The sequence below is a fragment of the Nanorana parkeri genome, unplaced genomic scaffold (genome assembly GCF_000935625.1).
Source record: "Nanorana parkeri isolate BGI_ZX_2015 unplaced genomic scaffold, ASM93562v1 scaffold104, whole genome shotgun sequence".
Taxonomy (NCBI): Eukaryota; Metazoa; Chordata; class Amphibia; order Anura; family Dicroglossidae; genus Nanorana; species Nanorana parkeri.
In genome coordinates this window covers 983564-1003697 of record NW_017306372.1, presented here as the reverse complement: position 1 = coordinate 1003697, position 20134 = coordinate 983564, and the positions used below count along the sequence as shown (strand labels likewise).

General features: G+C 41.1%; 1 protein-coding gene across 1 annotated transcript in view; it reads right to left on the bottom strand.

The window, feature by feature from the left end:
- Positions 1–20134, bottom strand: part of ZNF827 (zinc finger protein 827) — a 161192-nt gene that overhangs the window by 76318 nt on the left and 64740 nt on the right. Inside the window, exon 4 of the mRNA XM_018552983.1 lies at positions 17158–17614. Coding sequence (XP_018408485.1) covers positions 17158–17614 — 457 coding nt within the window. The remainder of the gene's footprint in view (positions 1–17157; positions 17615–20134) is intronic.

Sequence of the window (20134 nt, the reverse complement as noted above, 5' to 3'; positions counted from 1 at the left end):
GTGGCCCCTTCACACCACAATGCCGGTGTGCTGCATTTTTTTCCACAGCGTACTGGACAGCACAGCAGGTCACCTGTGAAATAGTGTGATGTACTGGGACAGTGCATCATACCAAAAAAACTGTCACAACACGCTACAACACCTGCTAAAACACTCTGTTTTAGCAGGCAGGCTAGTATGTACGAGCCCTCAGAGGAAAAGTGTTTAAATAATGAAAGACGAGGAACTTATTCTTATTACTGATGATCTTGAATCCAACTACTGAGGAAAAAAAGAACATGTGAATAACATTCCTGGTAAAGAGGCATTACAAGTAGAATTAGTAGAAAAATGTATTACTTTCAAAATACAATTTGTTTTTATATATTTTTTTTAATTGTATGAAATTAAATCTTGTAAGTAGCCCTAGACTGTCAACATTGGCAAGCCTAAATATATAGGAACCAAATTCAGTAGTACAATAAAAACTTTGGCCTAACGAATACTGGTGACAGATGTAGGATCTTTCCCCCTGATCCCACAATTTTAGCTGATGTCATTTTGGCTACACAGCATTTCCCAGGTTTTATCTGTTGCGTTTCAGCATTTCCCAGGTTTTATTGGTCCGATGATGAAGCTGACAACCAGACAGAACTAAGCGAAGTACCAAGTCGAAAAGCACAGATAAGTCCAGTTGCTAAAGTAGGTGACAAACAGGTAAAGGGAAAAAACAGGGAAAGGTTTAAGGCAGGAGGCAGACCGGCAAGCAGATCAATAGGTGGGACTTGGGTCAAAACCAGAATAACAATTGGGATCAAACGTGACTTGAAAGCTCACAAGAACCAACGAGAAACTTGACCAGACAGTGATGTAATGCAGTAACCCACACCTAAGTTAACCTCTCAGTGATTTTACAGGCAGGTTGACAACTCAACATGTATGCCAGCAGAAGACACAGGCACAAATCTTGCAATAGCTCATGACCTTAGAATGAGGATGCCACAGAGAAGACTTGGCAGGATAAGCACGAGACTGGCTGTCTCCCATGGAAGGTAAGTAAGAGCTGTCAGCTGGTTATATTGGGGTTCCCAGCTTATTAGAATTCCCATTCATTCAGTGCATTTTATAGGAAAGCACTTTTTGTGTCCTAGAAGTTCTAGAACAATGGCAAACCAATGCTTGGGGTACCAGCATGTTCAACATTTTCTTAAAATAGGACCCTGAGTGAAGGTATGTCATTGTTCTCTCCAGAGTTTCAGTTCTGGATTACAGCTGTCAAACTAGAATCTTTTCAGAATGTGATGCAATTGGAGAAAGGACATGCAAATAATGCATTTACAGCCAAACAGATTGACACAATGAAGGCTTGTGGTAAAAACTCGGTCAGAGCTGGAAACGCAAATGCTTCCTTCAGTCCACCTTGGCATACCTACTACATATTATCACATATCACTATGCTATTGTTTTAAATACAAAAAAGTAACTGACCAGTATGTAAAAATGCTGTGGCTTAAAAATATACCAACAAATACTGATGCATGTGACCAATATTTGCCAGTGAAAGAATAAGATGTGTTATTGGCTTGATTGCTACCTCACTACAGTAATGTACAGGAAAGATAATACATTTTTAAGCAGTTTTACATGAACAGCATCCTCCATTGGCACCATTATATGTGACTGCATGGATCTGTAAAAAAAAGACCTAGAGGCTCTTATTTATTGAGGGCTGGTGCAAACTTCGGTGGTCCTGGGACTGCGCGATCCTGTGCACACAGTGGTTGCAGCACGGCCCCATTTATTTCAATGAAGTTACATCCGTGTGGTGAAAAAAGTTTTTTAAACCGCGATTGTGTGCAATTGCACAGGCGGTATTGCAGCAGGAAACCACGCAATCTGTCTGGGGCTACTGGAGTTAGAAAAGAATGGCACCGCCAGCGCGATCGGCAGTGGTGTGTGATTCGGTGACCGCGCAGTCATCCGCACGGTTTTGTGCATGATTGATTCACGGTCATGGATCGACCAGGTGTGAACCTGGCCTAATTCATCATTAAATGTATTTTTAAATACAAGCTGTGCAAGTACCTGAATTTGATCTGGACTCAACCTCTGCAGAGCAGTAACAGGCTGGGGGAGGGACAAGAACTATAAGTGTTACCAAACTGCAGCAGAGGAAAATCAGGTCAGACAGGTCAGCCCTCACAGACAAGACTGTGCTTTGTGGCAAAGCTGTGCAAATCTCAGAATGGGATGGGCAAAAACACAGGTAGGTAAAACGGCTCGCTTGCATGCATCCCATTTGTGTATCTGTCTAACTAGTGTGCAGTTTTAAGCTATGGCAGATGGCGTAAAGAACAACTCCAGGAATTTTAAAAACTTACCCTTGCAGTAGGGCTACCCTCATACTGCAAGGGTTACTTGCTGGTTTTGTCTAGGGAAGTCAAATAAAGCAGATATACTCACCTGATCTTTGGTCAGTGCTCATCTTTCTCCCCCTCCGCTCTGCTCTGGCTGTGGAATGTCCCTGTGCGTCCTCGCGTCTAATGCAAGTGGAAGGACCTGCATTAGACATGACGACGTCAGTGGTGGGGGCTGAGGGAAGAAGAGGTTGCGGGACCGGCCGGTCTAGCAGCCCAGCAAAACCGAGTATCATGGAGTATATTTTCTTTGACGACTCTAGATAAAATAGTGCAGGAGTAACTCCAGTGCAAGGGTACGTTTTTAAAATTCATGGAGTTCTTCTTTAAACTCACCCCCTGTACCTCATTTAGAGCTAGGAACATGAAGGCCGTTAACCAACAGATACCCCATCTTTTCTGGCAATTGCCAAGGTTACCAGATAACCAGGTCTGAATTTTGCCACATGGTAAGCAATGAACAAAATAAGCTCTATACCTTTGCTATAAATCTAGTCCCATTCTCCGGCAAACTCAAAACATGCACGGTGACAAAAAATATTAGCATTATCATTATTTTTAACCCAGTCCAAAATAGGTTTTTGATAACCATCAATGTCATGCAGCTCTGTGTTATAGAAGAAAACAAAAGTGTTCCTTAAAACTAAGGAATGGAAAAACACATCCTATTTCACATACAAGATGAGTGTACACGTTTACATTACCATCCAAATGCTGCATCCAAGTGAGGAAAATATTACAGATACATCCTTCAACCCCTGTGACTTTATACCATGTTGCTAGGCAACAAAGCTTATAGGTCAGGTGCAGGGACCTTTAGTAAGTCACCATGAAATGGCTGGGCCTTTTGCATAAATGAAACACATTTGCATGTGTCTCCTGGCATATCAGGATTTCAATAGATTTCTCACTGTGCAATCTGATGTATAGAGTTCATTCTGACAGCTGGCTGTGACCTTTTGTATTCTACTATTGTAGAGAATTTAAAGACCAGTGTGATTTCATTTTCTTGCTCGTGGATTACAGTATCTCAGATTCGTGGCAACAATAACGGTTCTACACATGTAACTCCACTAACCAAATAGTTTTATGACAGGAGCTATTCAAATGATCATAAAAACAAAGCTTTTGTTTAGGAACTAATATTTCATTCTAAGAAATGCTAACTGACCAATTGACTTTACTTTTATTGTGTAGGGTGATGGTAATGGAAATTTACAGTCGTGTCTGCAATGATCTATGCAATTGCAAAGCAACATTCAGGCTGTTTTATTAGGCAGCGCAAAAAGCAGTGATGATGTCTATAATGCAGCAACTCATAGCAACAAGTCAATAACCAACCTAACTAATCTGGCCAGTTGCTGATTTAATATTCTTTGCCCTTTTCACTGCCTTAGTAAATAATGAGGGTCACGCAAACAGCAATTTTCAGGCATTTTCAACTACGTTCAATTTTAAAACACCCAAATGGATCAAGGTAGGGTACCACCAACACTTTAGATCATTTGACAGTCCATAGAAACTGGTTAGTGTTATGTTGCATTCATCCATTTCTTCACTTTATACTCTTTTAGGGCCCATTCACATGAAAGAACTCCAGGCTACCCCTGTACTGCAAGAGTTAACTGCCCTTTTTTTGTCTAGGTGCTAAAAAAGTTATACCCGCCTGAACCGCGGAGCCGACTTGCTCTTAGACCCGTCCTTCAGCCTCTCTCCCCCTCCGCTGCAGCGGCCTAAGGTCCTGTAAATCATCACATTCTTACACAACGTATAAGCGTGAGGACACAAGGAACATTTTAATGCTGCAGCGTAGGAGAAGAGAGGCTTCAGAGACTGGCGAAGCAGGCTCAGCGGTTCGGGCGAGTATAACTTTTTAACTAGCAGTTAACCCTTGCAGTGCAGAGGTAGCCCCACTGCCAGGGTTAATATAAGTTTTGCCTACAGTTCTTCTTTAAGATCCCTTTCAGATCAAGGCAGTCAGATAAGGTTTTTCAGGCAAATCTGATGGAATTTCAATGTTAGTTTATGGGTAGCCGGAACTAAACGGACATGCATTCATTTACATCCGATTACCCCAGACTCCAAGAAAAAAAAATGGAACAGCGTTCCATTTTAGTGGACCTGATCATAATGGATCAGGTGTAATCAGATGTACAGTAAATGGACACATGTCTGCTTATATCTGACTCCCCATAAACCTAACATGGGCCTGTATAGCTCAGCTGAAATAATTTTAAATAAATGGCAGTACAACCCACCAGCACATACATGCTGCGTTGCAAGACGTTGGTGTGAACAAGCCTTTACTGTGTTACTCCCTCACTGGCTGGACATGTAAAATGTTGTCTCGTCACTGCAACATTTCAGCCAGCAACAAGGCAACCCTGCTGAAGTAGGGAAGTGCTCTATTTAGTGATCCGGTTGCTGGCGAATTGACTGCTAGTGTGGCATGGTCTGTATTAACCTCTACTATGTCTCTAGTCCAGTATGGAAAATAAAAGACAACTTATTGGCTACCATAATAATGTCTGTTCATTTAGACACTTTTATGTCTGAGGCCTAACTTGACTATTTAAGGGTCACTGTTCAATAATTATACAATTTACATACTTGAGACTGGACATAAAGTGAAGTTTAAAAGGCTGCTTATATGGCACAGTTAGCGGACATATAAACATCCCTAGTGCCCTCCCATCAGCTTGGCATTTTCAAGACAATCCATATCAAAAAGTCTCATGGCAACCTGGAGTACAATTTAAAAAAAAAAATCAAATTTAAAAAAAACCCGAATCATTGCCATTTTCTTATAAACAGCTTGTTTTAGGAGTACAAGAAGAAATGAAAAGATATGGAGTGTTTATTAAACTATTAAAACGTATAAAATGTATATAAAACAATTTAAGAATACATTTTAAATGCTGACAGGTGTAGAAAAGCAAAAACAAATTAAGGTTAATACCTAAATCATAGTTCATCCTCTAGATAGTCGCCTCCCTATTCTTTGACTTTCATATTTTTTCCCCTTTGTCTAAAATGTGATCTTTATAACCACTGAAGCCTCTTCTCTCGCCTGTATTTAAAGGTCAAAGGAGCTACACTCTCTAAGGAGCAAAGGACATAGGAACACTAAGCTTTTCCAGGAACACAGCACAAAGCATTAAAAAAAAAAAATTCAGAGAACAATATACTGTAATATTTCTAGCGACAAGTCATTTAGCTATGACATTTAGTGAAATGCAACTTGTATTTTCCAGTAGCCAATTACCATCCTTTTAAGACTACTGTCAATCTCTTGAGGCTTCTAATGGTATTTGTAATCATCAAAGGAACAAAAAAAAGCTGCATTTCAGCAAACACCAAAACAGTTTTATTTTAAATCCCTAAATGCAACTTTGTTACTGTGTGATTGCTTCTCTGATTTAACATGGCTGGCTCATAATTTTTGTAATTTGCAAGATTATAATTTGTCAACATGATGAAGATACAGGGGACATTATAAAGCTGCAAAATGATTAAACTTTGAGCAGACAAATCTATTCTTCACAGATGCACAGTATCCTTCAAAAGGTATATCAGTCATTTCAGAAATATTTCCCAGTTAGGTACCCTTTGAATCCTGACAATGCAGAATGGTTATTACATTTCAGGATGTTAAGTTTTGTACATAACCAATTTATGTTCTATGATTTTACATTCAATATGCACACAGCAATAACCCTGCAGGGGAGTGAAACTTCAGTGAAAGCAGCAATCATAATAAATTAACAATAGACATTCGGATGTGATGCACATGGTAGAGTGACTCCTCTATCCCCAAGAACATAAGGTAAAGCAATATTGAAAATATAAACCAAGAGTGGTTTTCTAAATGCACATCATTGTGACTCACTCCGGCTCCAATAGCTCAAGAATGCTCCCCTGCAGATGAGACTGAGCTGGGGCAGGTTGTAACTTTGCGGTGCAGTGTGTTACATGTGTGTTTTAGGTGCTTTTATATGCATTACAATTACAATCTATGTAGCACGTTTTGATTAAACCGCATGAAAGCTGCTTCAAGCAGAAGATTTTTTACTGTACAGAATTGCATCTAAAATTCAATGGTGTGAACATGACGTACTCGCTTGACTGCAGTCAATGCAGGTGGCAAGGTCTTCTCTCGTCATTCCGCTATAGTAGCTGCCGGTATGTCAATAAAAGAAAATATAAAAACTGTGTGTGTACCTTACTTTGTACAATCCCTCTGGTAGCCACACCACCAGTGATACAATAATATTTTTAGCAGGCTAATATTCAATGTGGGGTTCACTGCTTCTTCATCAGTTAAGCAGCAACACAGGGAGTAAAAGACACATTCATTACTTCTGGTACCTCTGGGCTTTAGCAACACTGCATATAAAGAGTTGGCCTGAACTGCAATGGTCTACATTTAGATGCACCCTCTTTGTTTTTTATTTTAGATTATATTACATTCTGCAATAATGTGCATTCTCTTCAGTCTATTGAGGCAGCGTTCCTCAACCTTATTTTAGTCATGGCACCCTTTAAAAGTATGTACAATCTCAAGGCACCCCAGTCTAAAATGTCATAGATTTTAAGGGGACACCACACAAAAACGTGGGTTTGTCCCTTTACGTTGATTTCCCCCCTGAAGTGGTCGAGCCACTGCAACGCAGTATCCAGAAGCAATCCCTTTAAGAAACATGTCTAAGTTTTTAGTGGAAGAGCTGTTCCACATGTTTTCCCATACCAGTATTCCGAAGGACATATTAACAAACCAAAGAACCCCTATCAAAAGGTAACCAAAGACCTGTGTCCGTTGTTAAAAATTAGTGTAGCGACCCCTAAACTGATGGGTTGGTAGAACGGTTCCATAAAGCCCTGAAAAGTATGACTGGTTGACGAGGATGTAAAAGACTGGGACTTCATGTTAAAGGAGAACTATGAGGTGAGTGCTTTTCACTCACCTCATAGTTCTAGCCGACCTGTGACAATGAGACTGTCATAGGTCAGCTTAGTAGATCGGGAAGTGAGCGAACACATACCGGCGTTCGCTCACCTCTCGATCCTGTCACAGCTCTCTGCCGTGACAGGGGAGGGGCTGGATTCCCCCCTCCCCTGTCCGAACCTCCAGCGCTGACTGGCGGAACGGACGGGGGAGGGGGCGGGTACAGCTGGCTCTGCCTCTAGATAGGCAGAGCCAGCTGTCACTCACGCAGCTGGGCGGATCCAGACATAATTGTCGGGATCCGCTTCAGCTGCGGCGTCTCAGTATTACTCGAGCAGCAGCTCGCAGTATACTGAGCCTAGGGTGACGGGAGGACGCTAGTTTGTGTCCTTCCGTTACCCTAAGGAGAACTATGGGGAAAAGCCTTAACCTCAAAGTCCTCCACAGGCATGCCCATAGTTCGGAAACACATGCAGCAAGCCCAAGAAGCACAGGCCAGAGTTTATAAACAGTCTGCTAAAATGAAAACCTTTACCCTGGGAGACGGAGAGTTTTGGTGGCTACTTTAGACAGTACGTTTCTGGTAAAGTGGCAGGGTCTCTATAAGATCAGATAAAAAATCAGTGATGTCAACTACCAAGTATACGAGCCCAGAAAAAGAAAGCCCCTCCAAATATACCATGTTAACCTAACTCTTGCCATGGGAGGATTGTGAGACTTTTTTAGCAGAAAGCAAACATAAAATATCTACCACTGAAAGATATAACAGAGGTTAGGTTGTTGGTGATCCCGTCTGCTCCTTAGATTCAGGAGGTGAGGGTGTTCTTACATACAAACTAAAGGTTTTTTTCACAATGACCTGTGCAAAATAACATTATTTACAATGACATTGTGACTGAGCCTGTAAAGACCTTATCGGGTACCTGAAGCTCAGAGAAAAGCCATTTCAGAAGAGGTGCAGAAAATGTTAGCCCTTAGGGTCACAGAGCAATATACCTGCGAGTGGTCCAATAGTGATTATCCCTAAGCCATATAGAAGCCTAAGGTTTTGTAACAACTTAAAAAAACTAAATGAAATGTCCAAATCTGATTATATCATCCCACAGGTGGATATGTTGATATAAAGGTTGAGTCCTACCAGGTATATTACTACCCTCGGTCTTATTAAGCCCTGCTGATACCTAAACGCAGCCCTGGTGAGACCCAAATGCAGCCCTGTATAATTGCTGTATAAGCATGGATTGGTGCTGTATGATTATACAGCAAATAGAGCATGGCAACCGGCTATAGAGGACTACAAATCTCAGCAATCCATGATTGCTGGTTACCATTCTCTATTACTGAATAATCATGGATTGCTGAGATTTGTAGTCCTCTATAGCTGGTTGCTATCCTCCATTGGTGTATAATCGTGGATTGATGGGATCTGTAGTCCTCTATTGCTGGTTGCCATTCTCCATTGCTGAATAATCATGGATTGAGTTACAGTTCTTCATAATTATAAAGAAACTGCCCTAAAATCATTAGTCTGTATTGTTTAAAAAAATTTTCACATGTTCCTTTAAGAAAAAGTATCGGTAAGTACCTGGTATCGGGACATCCTTAGTTTGTACCCAACTTTACTCTTTTACACTTACTGATCTCACCAAAGGGAGCAAATCCACCATACTGAAATGGAATGAAGAGGAAGAGGAAGAAAGAGAGAGACTGGCTATGAAGTGGTTACTAGAATGGTTGATGTTAGAGATGTCCCGATACCGAAGCTAGCATCGGTATCGGGACTGATACAGGGCATTTTGACAAGTACCCGTACTTGTCAAAATGCCCCGATGCATAGCGCCAATGCTTGTGCTGGGTTTTTTTTCTCTGTACCTTCCGAGGTGCCGAATGCTTTTCCTCACATGTGAGGACCTCGTCGGCGCTGAGCGGAGGAGCGTTGCGTCACTGCTGTGGGCAGCGCTCCAGGTGGGGTCCTAATGTAGGTGGCCGGCGACTGCCCAGAGGACCCCACCTGGAGCGCCGCCCATATCGGTGATGCTCCTCCGTTCAGCGCCGACGATGTTCTCACATGTGAGGAAAACCGTTCGGCACATTGTGAGGCACTGCGATCGAGGCAACAGTAAGTAAGACAGGGCCTAGGCTTAGTGTTTTGTGTGAACAAGAAGAATCTATTGCTGCAGTGTATTCTATATGTACTGTACATGTACTACATATAGAAGGCACTGCAGCAATAGATTTACAATTCTGAACTCCTAATATAAAGGGGTTAAATGATCCATAGTACATAATATGTACATATTATGTAGTTGTACTATGGATCATTTAACCCATTCATGTTAGCAGGTCAGAATTGTAAATCTACTGCTGCAATGCATTCTATATGTACTGTATATGTACTACATATAGAATGCACTGCAGCAGTAGATTTACAATTCTGACATGCTAACATGAATAGGTTAAATGATCCCTGGTACAACTACATATTTTGTACTATGGATCATTTAACCTATTCATGTTAGCAGGGGATAATTGTAAATCTATTACTGCAGTGCATTCTATATGTAGTACATGTACAGTACATATTCCCAATTCACTGCAGCAGTAGATTTACAATTCTCTTTTGCTAACATGAATGGGTTAATGATCCATAGTACAACTACATGTTATGTACTATTATGTACTATGGATCATGATTTAACTTATTCATGTTAGCAGGGGATAATTGTAACTCTATTACTGTAGTGTACTGGACGTGTGTGCTGTATACGTACTATGGATCATGATTTAACCTATTCATGTTAGCAGGGCAGACTTGTGAGCGCCTCACACAAGCAGAGCACCGAGATGCGATGCAGTGATCCTGCCCAGCACCTTCTACGAGAGGCACCGCGTGAGGCAGCAGGGATCGGAGTGAAACTGTGAGTGAGGGAAGCTGGGACAGGGCTGACTGTAAATCTATTGCTATAGTGTACTGGACGTGTGTAATGTATATGTAGTACATATATACAGCACACACCTCCACTACAGCAATACATTTACAATGCTCCCCTGCTAACATGATTGGTTAAATCATGATCCATAGTACATAACATGTAGTTGTACTATGGATCATTTAAAGTCACCTGTCCCATAAAAAAAAAAAAAAAAAAGTATCGGTAATTGGTATCGGCAATTCAATAAGGGAAGTACTTGTACTTGGTCTTGAAAAAGTGGTATCGGCATATCCCTAGTTGAGGTATTACATTTTGGGAAGACAACTCCAATTACAGACTAATCTCCTCTATAGTGGATGGCAAGGAACAAAGGGAAAGGGTCACAAGATGGATTGTGGCTCTGCAAGCCTTTAAATTGTATGTATAGCACAGATCAGTGACCAAGCAAGGGCACGCTGAGCAACATCAGGAAATTTTCTGTGGGAAGGGTGAAAAAAGGGGTAACGTTAACCAGTATATTCGGTTGGTTACCACAAAGCCAAACAGGGTTAGCAAATTATAGAGCAATAGCTGGCTAAAAACTTCCTTTCATCACTGCAAACCCATTGTTTTACATTTACCATTTCAAGGCACTGCCAGTGTATACCTGACACACACATGGTCTGTAAAATCCAGTGCAGCCTCCAAGTGCAGGACAGTATGTAGCATGTTCTTTGTAAATTATAAACTACAATTTGCACTACTTGCAGCTTTGCAAAAAAGACGTGAAGTGGAGTTTTCATCAACACCAGTGCTATGTGCACATGAGTCCAAGGTGGGTGGGACAATAGCTTAGAACTATGATGGGTAGATCACACCACTGAAATACCAATGAGATATAAGAAGAAAGTTGGTGTCTCAGCCTACCAGACTACACAGATAACCAAAATATTGATTTTGGGTGCAAACCTTTTAAAGACTTAATGCCAAACATTTTAATATGTTGACCATCAGTTTAAAACCTGTTTTTAATGGATTACATACAAATAGATTTATACATTTCGGGGACTGCTGTGCACTGAGAGCAAAATCACACGGACATCTCATTGCACATTGTAACATTCAATCATATTCTATATATTTCAGAGTGTTTATATCATATGTTTGCCTACTTAGCAATCAACGCTATTAAAATCTGCGTTCACTCACTAAATGCCTGACAGAGCTGAATGGGGAATCAGTGCTGTAAGGCAGTTATGGAGATTGCAAGAAAACTTATATCACACACTCCAATTGCAAAGCAATTACTAATCCTGCACCAGCCTTTGGGTTGCCTCCTAGCATACCAAACCCAAGGAACCATCAAGTTACTCACGGGGTGATCTATTATTGATCAACATCATAATGCTTACACAGCTATTTTTAGGTGAATTATACACACTTGTAGCATGTGTTTTAGAGTATTGTAAATGTTTTTTTCTAATAACTAATGAATAGGGTGCCATTTGATATAAAGCTTCATGTGTGATCCCTGGCATGGTAAACATGAAAATAGGTTGATATTGTGAAACACAATTTGATAACATAAAATAGGGACATGACTCATGTCCAATAAAATTGTGTGTATGGGATTGTGTATGGATGGGTTTAAACCCTGTTGGCTTATTATTTTCTGGCCTGTAGAGATTTTCCTTCAGTTCCTGTCTCAGATACAAAGCAGGGAGTTAGAGGAGATTTCTACAAGGCGAAGGGAATTTGCAGCTTTGCTCTGAGGAAGAGGAATATCTTTCCCTCGAAATGCACAGACCGTATGTCGGTAAGCCCTATATGAAGATCTTGCATGAGCGGTTCTTTTCACAGACCTAACACCTTAATGGCCATGAGTGTTTGTGGCATCTCCAGCTCTGATCATCATTACACTCTGCCCTGTCTATGTGATATATTCTGTATGAGCACTAACAATCAGCTTAAAGAGAATTCCTCGAATTCTACATTGCATGAGATAAAGCACTGCCAGAAACATTTACACATTTTACAAAGATAACATAACTTGTTTCTTTTTACGTCACAGATTATTGTTGTGTTGTGAGATATTTGAAGCAGTTTTTTTTGTAAACGCAGGAATCTCCTCCTAACATTGTGGAAAGTTTTCTCTGGCTATAGGGGTATCAGATCACTGGAGACTGAGGCTGCCACCCATCATACACAGTGTACACTGAGTGGGCAGATTATTATGACCACCTGACGTTTGTAGGCAAATTAGCTGTAAATGATACAAATATGGCAGAAGATGGGAGGTGGAGCAGGTATAAAGGGAGGCATACTTTCATCCTCTTCTGAAAGAATGCCACCCTCCTTGGGTTAGCATCATTCTTTTTCTTGGTGCTGGCAACTGGCTGACCTGCACAATTGAAAACCACAACTCAATGCGAAAATTCTGAGGCACCCCTGAGTGCTGCGTCACCCTGGTTGACAAGGGCTGTCTTAGAAAGTTGTCATTGGAATAGGGACCTTTATTTCCTGTTCTGGAAACAACAGTAAAATTGGCTTTGGACTTCTCATAGCTTTCTGTCTCTAACAGTTGCCATCAAAACTAAAGCAATGGCTGAATCTTCTTATCTGTAATGCCAAGTAATACCAAGAGCAAAAAAAAAAATCAGAGGTTCCAATTCTTTCCTTACTCTTTATCCAAAACTAAAAATACATTGTGATGTTGTGCAATTAACCATCATTTCTGGAAGTATTTTTTTTTTTAGATATTTGTCCTATCGGGTTCATATAGGTTTTTGAAGTATACTTTATGCCAAATTTTCAGATGTTGCTAGTTACCATTGCAGCAAACAACATTTTCTCATCTGCTCAATGGGTGCTTGGTATGCCTAGGTTCATATCACAGAAAAATCATGTAACTTCACAATATTACTATTCATTTAGAATATTCCACTGGTTTTCCCCATCTCCCCAGTCATTATGATTGTATTTAGAAGACAAGGTATGCTACAAGAAACCCCACCAGGGACATCACATAAAGGTGCCAGTCCCAGATGCAAATGTCACTGCGATGAGTAATGTGATGTCAACCAATTGTTCTTTAACCAGTTGACATCCGCGGTGTTAAACCCCCTTCCCATCCAGGCCATTTTTCAGTATTCAGCGCTGCGGTACTTTGACTGACATTTATTCCGTCATGCAGCGCTGTACTGAAATGAATTTTATACCCTTTTTTGGGGACAGATAGAGCTTTCTTTTGGTGGTATTTATTCACCACTGGGGGTTTTATTTTTTTACTATATTAAGGAAAAATTACCGAAATTTAAAAAAAAACAACAGTTTCCCCTATATTAAATGATAAAACATTTATTATTACCCAATTTTTTGGTAAAATATAAAAGATGGGGTCACGTCGGGAAAAGACCCCTAATATCCCCTGTGGACCCCAAAAGAAGCTGATGAAGCAGAGATCTGCTTTATCAGCTTCTTCTCTCTCCAGATGACTGACAGGTGAATGCGGAAGTGATGTAATACACATCACTTCTGCATTCACAGCCCGGACGGAGATCAGCAAGGAGCTGATCTCCCGTCCTCCTCCTCCTGACGCCCTCGGAGCCGGTCCCGGGATCCAAGATGGGGCAGCGGATCCCGGGAATCAAGGTGAGGGGTCAGGGACGAAAAAACAAGCACATATAGGCGATCGGCGGGCTATGGACCCGCTGATCGCCTATATGTGAAACACCCGGTAAGGGGTGTGTTTAATCGTCGGGTCTTTTCTGCCCGTGCGTGCCCGCTAGGGGGCGCGCGCGAGCAGAAAAAAATTGCCGTCTGGAGAAGGCAACCCGCAGATGTAGCAGTGCCGTCCGTCCGTTTTTTTACTACGGGCGGACGGCAAGAGGTTAATAACACCACAGAGTTCAGAGGTCTCCAATTCTGTAGTATCAGTGCAGCATGGCCTAGGAAGCAACTGCCCCTCCGACAGATTTGTATGTGTACAAATTGTGAACGAATATTCAAAAGGGCCGAAATAAATACTACAATACAGATAAGCCTATTATAAAAGAGCAAAAGACAGAACCTATCTGTGCCACTTATGTTGTATCCTTGCACTTCTATCCTGTGTTTTGTCACCATATTACTCAGGGGGTTGTTCATACACAAGCTCTTAGTCCATTTCATTTTCAGTGGTCTGAGAGGATGAAAATAATACGTAAACTAGGTCAGTTATCTGTATAACTGACTGGCAAACATAATAACACACTAGGGATACCATTCATCTGATTCAAATGCTAGCTTGATTTGTATAAGAATAATCCACAACCCAGTCCCTTTATGACACAGATCATGTGACATACAAGTCTCTGTGCAAGCTTTTAAAGCACAGGCTGTATGTTGACAACTGACAGTAAAGATAATTTACATGTAAAGTAGCATGCCTACGATACAGCTATTGTAACTATTCTGGTAGTAGCTCTTATGATACAGGCATTATGCTTGTAATATATGAAAGAGAACTTGCCTAATGCAAGAAAACCATCAAATTAATGTGAGTTATGGTTTAAAAAACTTTCAGGTCTATTCACTAAAGGGTGAAGAGTTTGGAGAAGTGTACAATCTAGGCGAAGAGTCTAGAGACAATTTTTTCCTCCTGTGGGGGTTGCTTGCCAAATGTCATACTTCAAAATAAAATGTAACTAAATACAGTACCATTGTTAATGTCTGCGTGTGTTTATAATGTCACTGTATGTGTTTGTGATGGTTTCTTTGTGTACAGTGTCAGTATATTTTTTTGTGATGCTTTCTGTGTATTGTCAGGATACCTGTGAGTGAAACAGATATATGCACACGACCCCCCACAACCAGAAATACACTCACTAATACAATAAGGCCCCATTCGCACCTGTAAGTTTAGGAGCAACGCCTTTTACAAGCAGCAGCTGTCACCCATTCAAGTTAATGATCGGATGACAGCCACTGCATGTAAACGCCTGCACACCACATGTAATCGTATGTGATATGAAAACATGCAGTTAGGAATCAATCACCATCCTGGACACACGTATGTACACGAAAAATCCCCCCCTTCATAAAATAATACACCCCCCCGACATAAAAAAATACACTCCTTTCCCACCATCCTGTGAGCCCCCTCACCTGCCTACATTTTTGCAGGGAGGAGGCACATTCCCTAGTGATCCAGTGGTTGATTAGTCTGGTCTGCAGCTTTGGCTGGTGCAGAACTTACCAATCCATCCTTTCGGCCAGTGCTCAGTGAAGGATGTCAGAGCACTGGCCAAAAGGTGCTGGCACTGACAGGAGCAGGTATGCGGTCTGCATCTGACAGAGATGCAAACCGTGTAGCTGCTCCCGCAGGTCAGGAACGTGGTCTGTGACTGTGTGCCTGACTTGTCAGATGGCTGCGGGCCACATAGTACCTGCTCAAGGGCTGGATTTGGCCTGCGTGCTGGTACTTTCAGACCCCTGCTCTAGGCCAAAATATCTGATTTGAAAAAATTCTCCAATTCAGCTCACTTTCCAGTTCAGCTATGCTGTTCTAGATTGTTCACTTCTCCTGCCTTCTCCAAACTCTTCACCCTTTAGTGAATTGACCTGTTTTTTTCTATCTATAGTTTGTAATTTTATATGTACATAAGGGCAGACATATATTTCACCACATATGCAGGTTCTGTTTCCTGCAAAGTAGCACTACCTGGTAGTTATGCCTTGCCATTTTAGAAAAAGCACACTGCAAGTGTACCAGACAAGGTCTGTCTGATGACATTTCAGTTCTAGATAAGCACCTCTCAATCAAATATTGACTTCTTATATCTCTCATACTGCAATGGTAAAATTTCCCAGCTGTAGTTTGTATCTCTGCCCCATCCCATAAGGTCATAGCAAAGGCATCATCATGGTAAATCCTTTGTAATGTGACTTTTAAGGTAAGGATACCATACCAATGAAGTGAACAAGTTATTTAAGTAGCTACCTAGAATATAGATTTGGGTAGAACTTGCCTTTTCAGTAGTCAGTGATTCTATGCTAGGAGTCAATAGGTTATAAGAAACTTGGAAACATTTGCGTAAAAGCAGAAATGACTCAAAAAGGTTAGGCACCCATTGTACATTGTAAAAGCACAGGCTACCTGGCTTCTGGGATTGTTCAACCCTGTGTTAGAGGCTGAAATCTAGTAGCATTTGAAATGGAAAATATCTCTGGGATAAGGCAAAACATCATTGTGAAAGAATCAAGGACAGAAAAAACAGACAAAGGCAAATACAAAGATAAAAAAAATGTAAACAGAGCTCCACAAATACGCAAGCTCATTGAAAAAGCTTGTCATTTTTTTTTTAAACCCAAGATCTATATTATTCAGTAATTGCTAGAGATGGATGCATTCCAATGGAGTTAAAAAAACAGTAATTTGTTAAGCATTCTTTGGAATTTGGTTCAATCCAAGCATCAAAAAAACAACTGCTCAGGTAGAAAAACTCAGAATTTAAACTCCTGGTTCAGCACACTGTAGGAAGAGTGGGCAGCTATCAGTTCTTGAGGGATCGGCTTCTGTTTTGCCGGTCTAAAATGTGCCACCAACATTCTCTTCTGAGATATAGTGACCTGGTTCTACACAGATTTGGTTATCCAGGGATGGGTGAGTTGAAAACAACCAAATATAAAATCAGCATACATTGAAAGATGTCTCCTTTAGGCAGCCACATCTTCCACCATGGCAAGCTGAATTCCTAGCAGATATCTGTAGGCTTATATAACTACCACCTTCAGAGAAGATCTAAAAATAACATTTCTTGGCAGACAGCTGGCAGTGGTGTGGCACATTACCCTTAACATAATGCATTTTTGTAAAACCACCAAAATACAGTATAAATAAAATGGTTATATATGTGTTGCATACCTGATAATTTCATCAGAAAATCAGAAGCCATCTTGACAGAGATATCTTGGCTGAAAAGAGATGAGGGGCATGTAACAAAGTCCAAGGTATCTTTTAGCTTCATGCTGCTGTTGCTGTTGGGTCTTTCAATGAAGGGCACCACAGAGGGGCAGTCACTGTCTTTAGGCTCCTCTTTGATATGTAGTGAACTGGCAGGTACAGAACTGATCTGGCTTAACTGTTCAGGAAGAAGAGAGTTCTGACCAGGTGAGGTACTTCCCTCATCATGGCTTCCCAAAGAGTTATTAAAAGGAGATCCTTTTATGTCGACATCGTTGGGCTCTTCCTTCACTTTGGCCTCTGCCCGTAGGAAGTGCTGATGGCATCGCATATGGAGTTTTAAGCTGAAATGGCGCGAAGAGGTGAAAGGGCAGAGCTGACATTGGAAAGTCTCCCCTCTGTCCTGGTGCTGATGGACCTGGTAGAGGATTCAGAAATGATAACATATGAGCTATTTTGGACAACATCACATAGAATAATGTCACCTAAGAAATGTTATATGATCCTTATCTACAGTTAAGAAATTGCTGCATACAACAATGTAACTAAATAAACCAAAAACCAGTCTCATATGCATCAACAATTTCATTGGGCATTTTAACTTTTGCCAACAGCCATGTAATATGAGGGTCAACCTTCTAGTTTCTTTAGCACTGGTCCGACAAATCTGCGCAACTGTTCACCTTTAGTCTTACAGCAGTGATCAGTTTTGAAGCATCACCTCTCTTTCTGCATGTTATCGGTCTAAATGTATTCTTCATTGGTCTTTCTATCCAATAAAACTAGCCCTGTAATTCTTTTTCTGGTAAGCTATACCATAACTCCAATAAGTATGCATGGTGACTATTACATATTTATCTATTTCATGGCTTAACTTGTGTTGCTTTTTTGCTTTTCTCAGTAACAAGAATTATCTTACAGATCTAGACATCCCGCTTGCCAGATGACAGGTTAAAAGTGGTTTTGTATTCACAGTGCACAGGAAAGAGGAAGCTGGAACGGAGTTGTATTTGCCAGCTACAGCATCATGAGTGGGCAAACTCAGCAAATGATGAAGATGTGCCAAATGAATGAATACATCTTGACTGCACTACATAAATCTTACTTCATCCTCAACGAACATTCAAAAGGTGAAGTTGAATCAACCCAATCACATAAATATAAGTAACTTTTTTGGTTATCAAGACAGAAAAGCCCCTGGTGTAGCGAGGGCCCAACAAAAGTTAATTTTTTCTTAAAGAGAACAAGTCACAACAGAGCTTATGTAAGAATCTGGATATTCAGTCTAAATGATAATTCTGAAGTCGTAAGTGTTATTAAACCCTCCAATGAAAAAAAAATGACATACAGCAGCAAACATCTGCACTGCACTTACCATGTTTGATAATTGCCTTCTGTTTTCTTGCAATTTGTATAGTAAAATTCAGTAGCCCCTGCTTCCGCTTATAGGGTGGGCTCCGTTCCCCTTCAGGGTTCCCTGGAGCCACCCTTACGAGTGCACTCCCGCCCCACATTGCAGCCTGACATGCCATAACTTTGTACGTCCACATACTCAGGCAGCTCCAAACACTGTGAATAGCTGAATCACAAGATCTGCCTACAGTGATTGCCTGCCAGCTAAACTCCTAAGCTGAGGCGTGTTCAGTTTCTTAGCCAAGCGCTGAGTAGCTGTTCTGCAGCAGTTCGGTTCGCTGCAGCAGCTTCAGTGAACGCTTCGGCTAAGTAAAATGGCGGAGGATAATATTTTTGACTGATAAATACAATTTTACAACGAATATTCGGTGTGGTCGCCCACCAAAAAATTAGATTGTATCTTCCCACACTGAATTGTGATTTCCTCTATCGGAGGTTCAAGCACCTTTCTCCAGCGCTGCCAGGTTAAAATGGCTGCTGGAGAAGGTGGGTACAGAGCTCCGTCACACTAAGCGCTCTGCATCCACATTCACTTCCACTGTGAGTGCTAAGTTAGCAGTGCTAAGCGCTGACTTGCAGCACAGCGTTTAGTGGCAGTTTGCTAACTCAGCACTCGCAGCGGCTGAGCAACTGAACACGCCTTAGGTCACACATGCATAATTTTTTAATAGAGCAAAGGAATTATGAGACATGTAGTCCCATGGGCAGTCATGTGACCTTTACAGTGATCAACCGCCCTGGCCTGGAAGACCTAAGAAGTGGCACTGGAGTGAGAGGAGGAAGCAGTTTTCATAGTAATCAAAAGTAAGTGACTGAGGACAGATTTTATGCACACACATTGTGGTATATGTTTGTTTGCAACGTATAGGTGAATATGTAGGGGGTTAAACAGAGGAGGGTTTAATACTACTTTACCTAGTTTTATCTACTCTTATAAAGACGACCCTAGAACCTTGGAGCTACAGGTAAGAGGTCATCTGAAGTCAGACAACTGCTGTCATGTTGGTTGCCTGACCTCATGATGATAACACACAGGGATTGGGTTACTAAAATAGGAGTAGAGTATGCTTTCTTTGCAAAGTGAATTTATATTTAGCTTTACCTCGTTCACTAAGATATGTGAAAGTTCACTTTGCAAAGAATACCCCGTGCAAAGAAAATGTAAAAACCAGGAGTTTTGCTCATACATGATTGGGTAATTGAGGTCAGAGCAGATTCTCACTCCTCATTCACTAAGCAAAGTTATTTTCATTTAGCTTAGCGAATGAGGTGAAGTTATAGTGACTTCGATCATCCAATCACGTGCAAGAAAAAATGCTGTTTACATTTTCTTGCAAATGACTGGGTAATTATTGCAAAGTGAATTTTTACCGATCTTTACCTCATTCTGATTAACACTTTACTAGGCAACTGAACATGCTCTTATCCTTTAGTAAAACAACTCCTGTATGTGCATACCTGTAGCCAGTGGTGTATTTAGGAAACCTGCTGCCCTAGGCAGGACAGCGCCCCCCCCCCCCCCCCC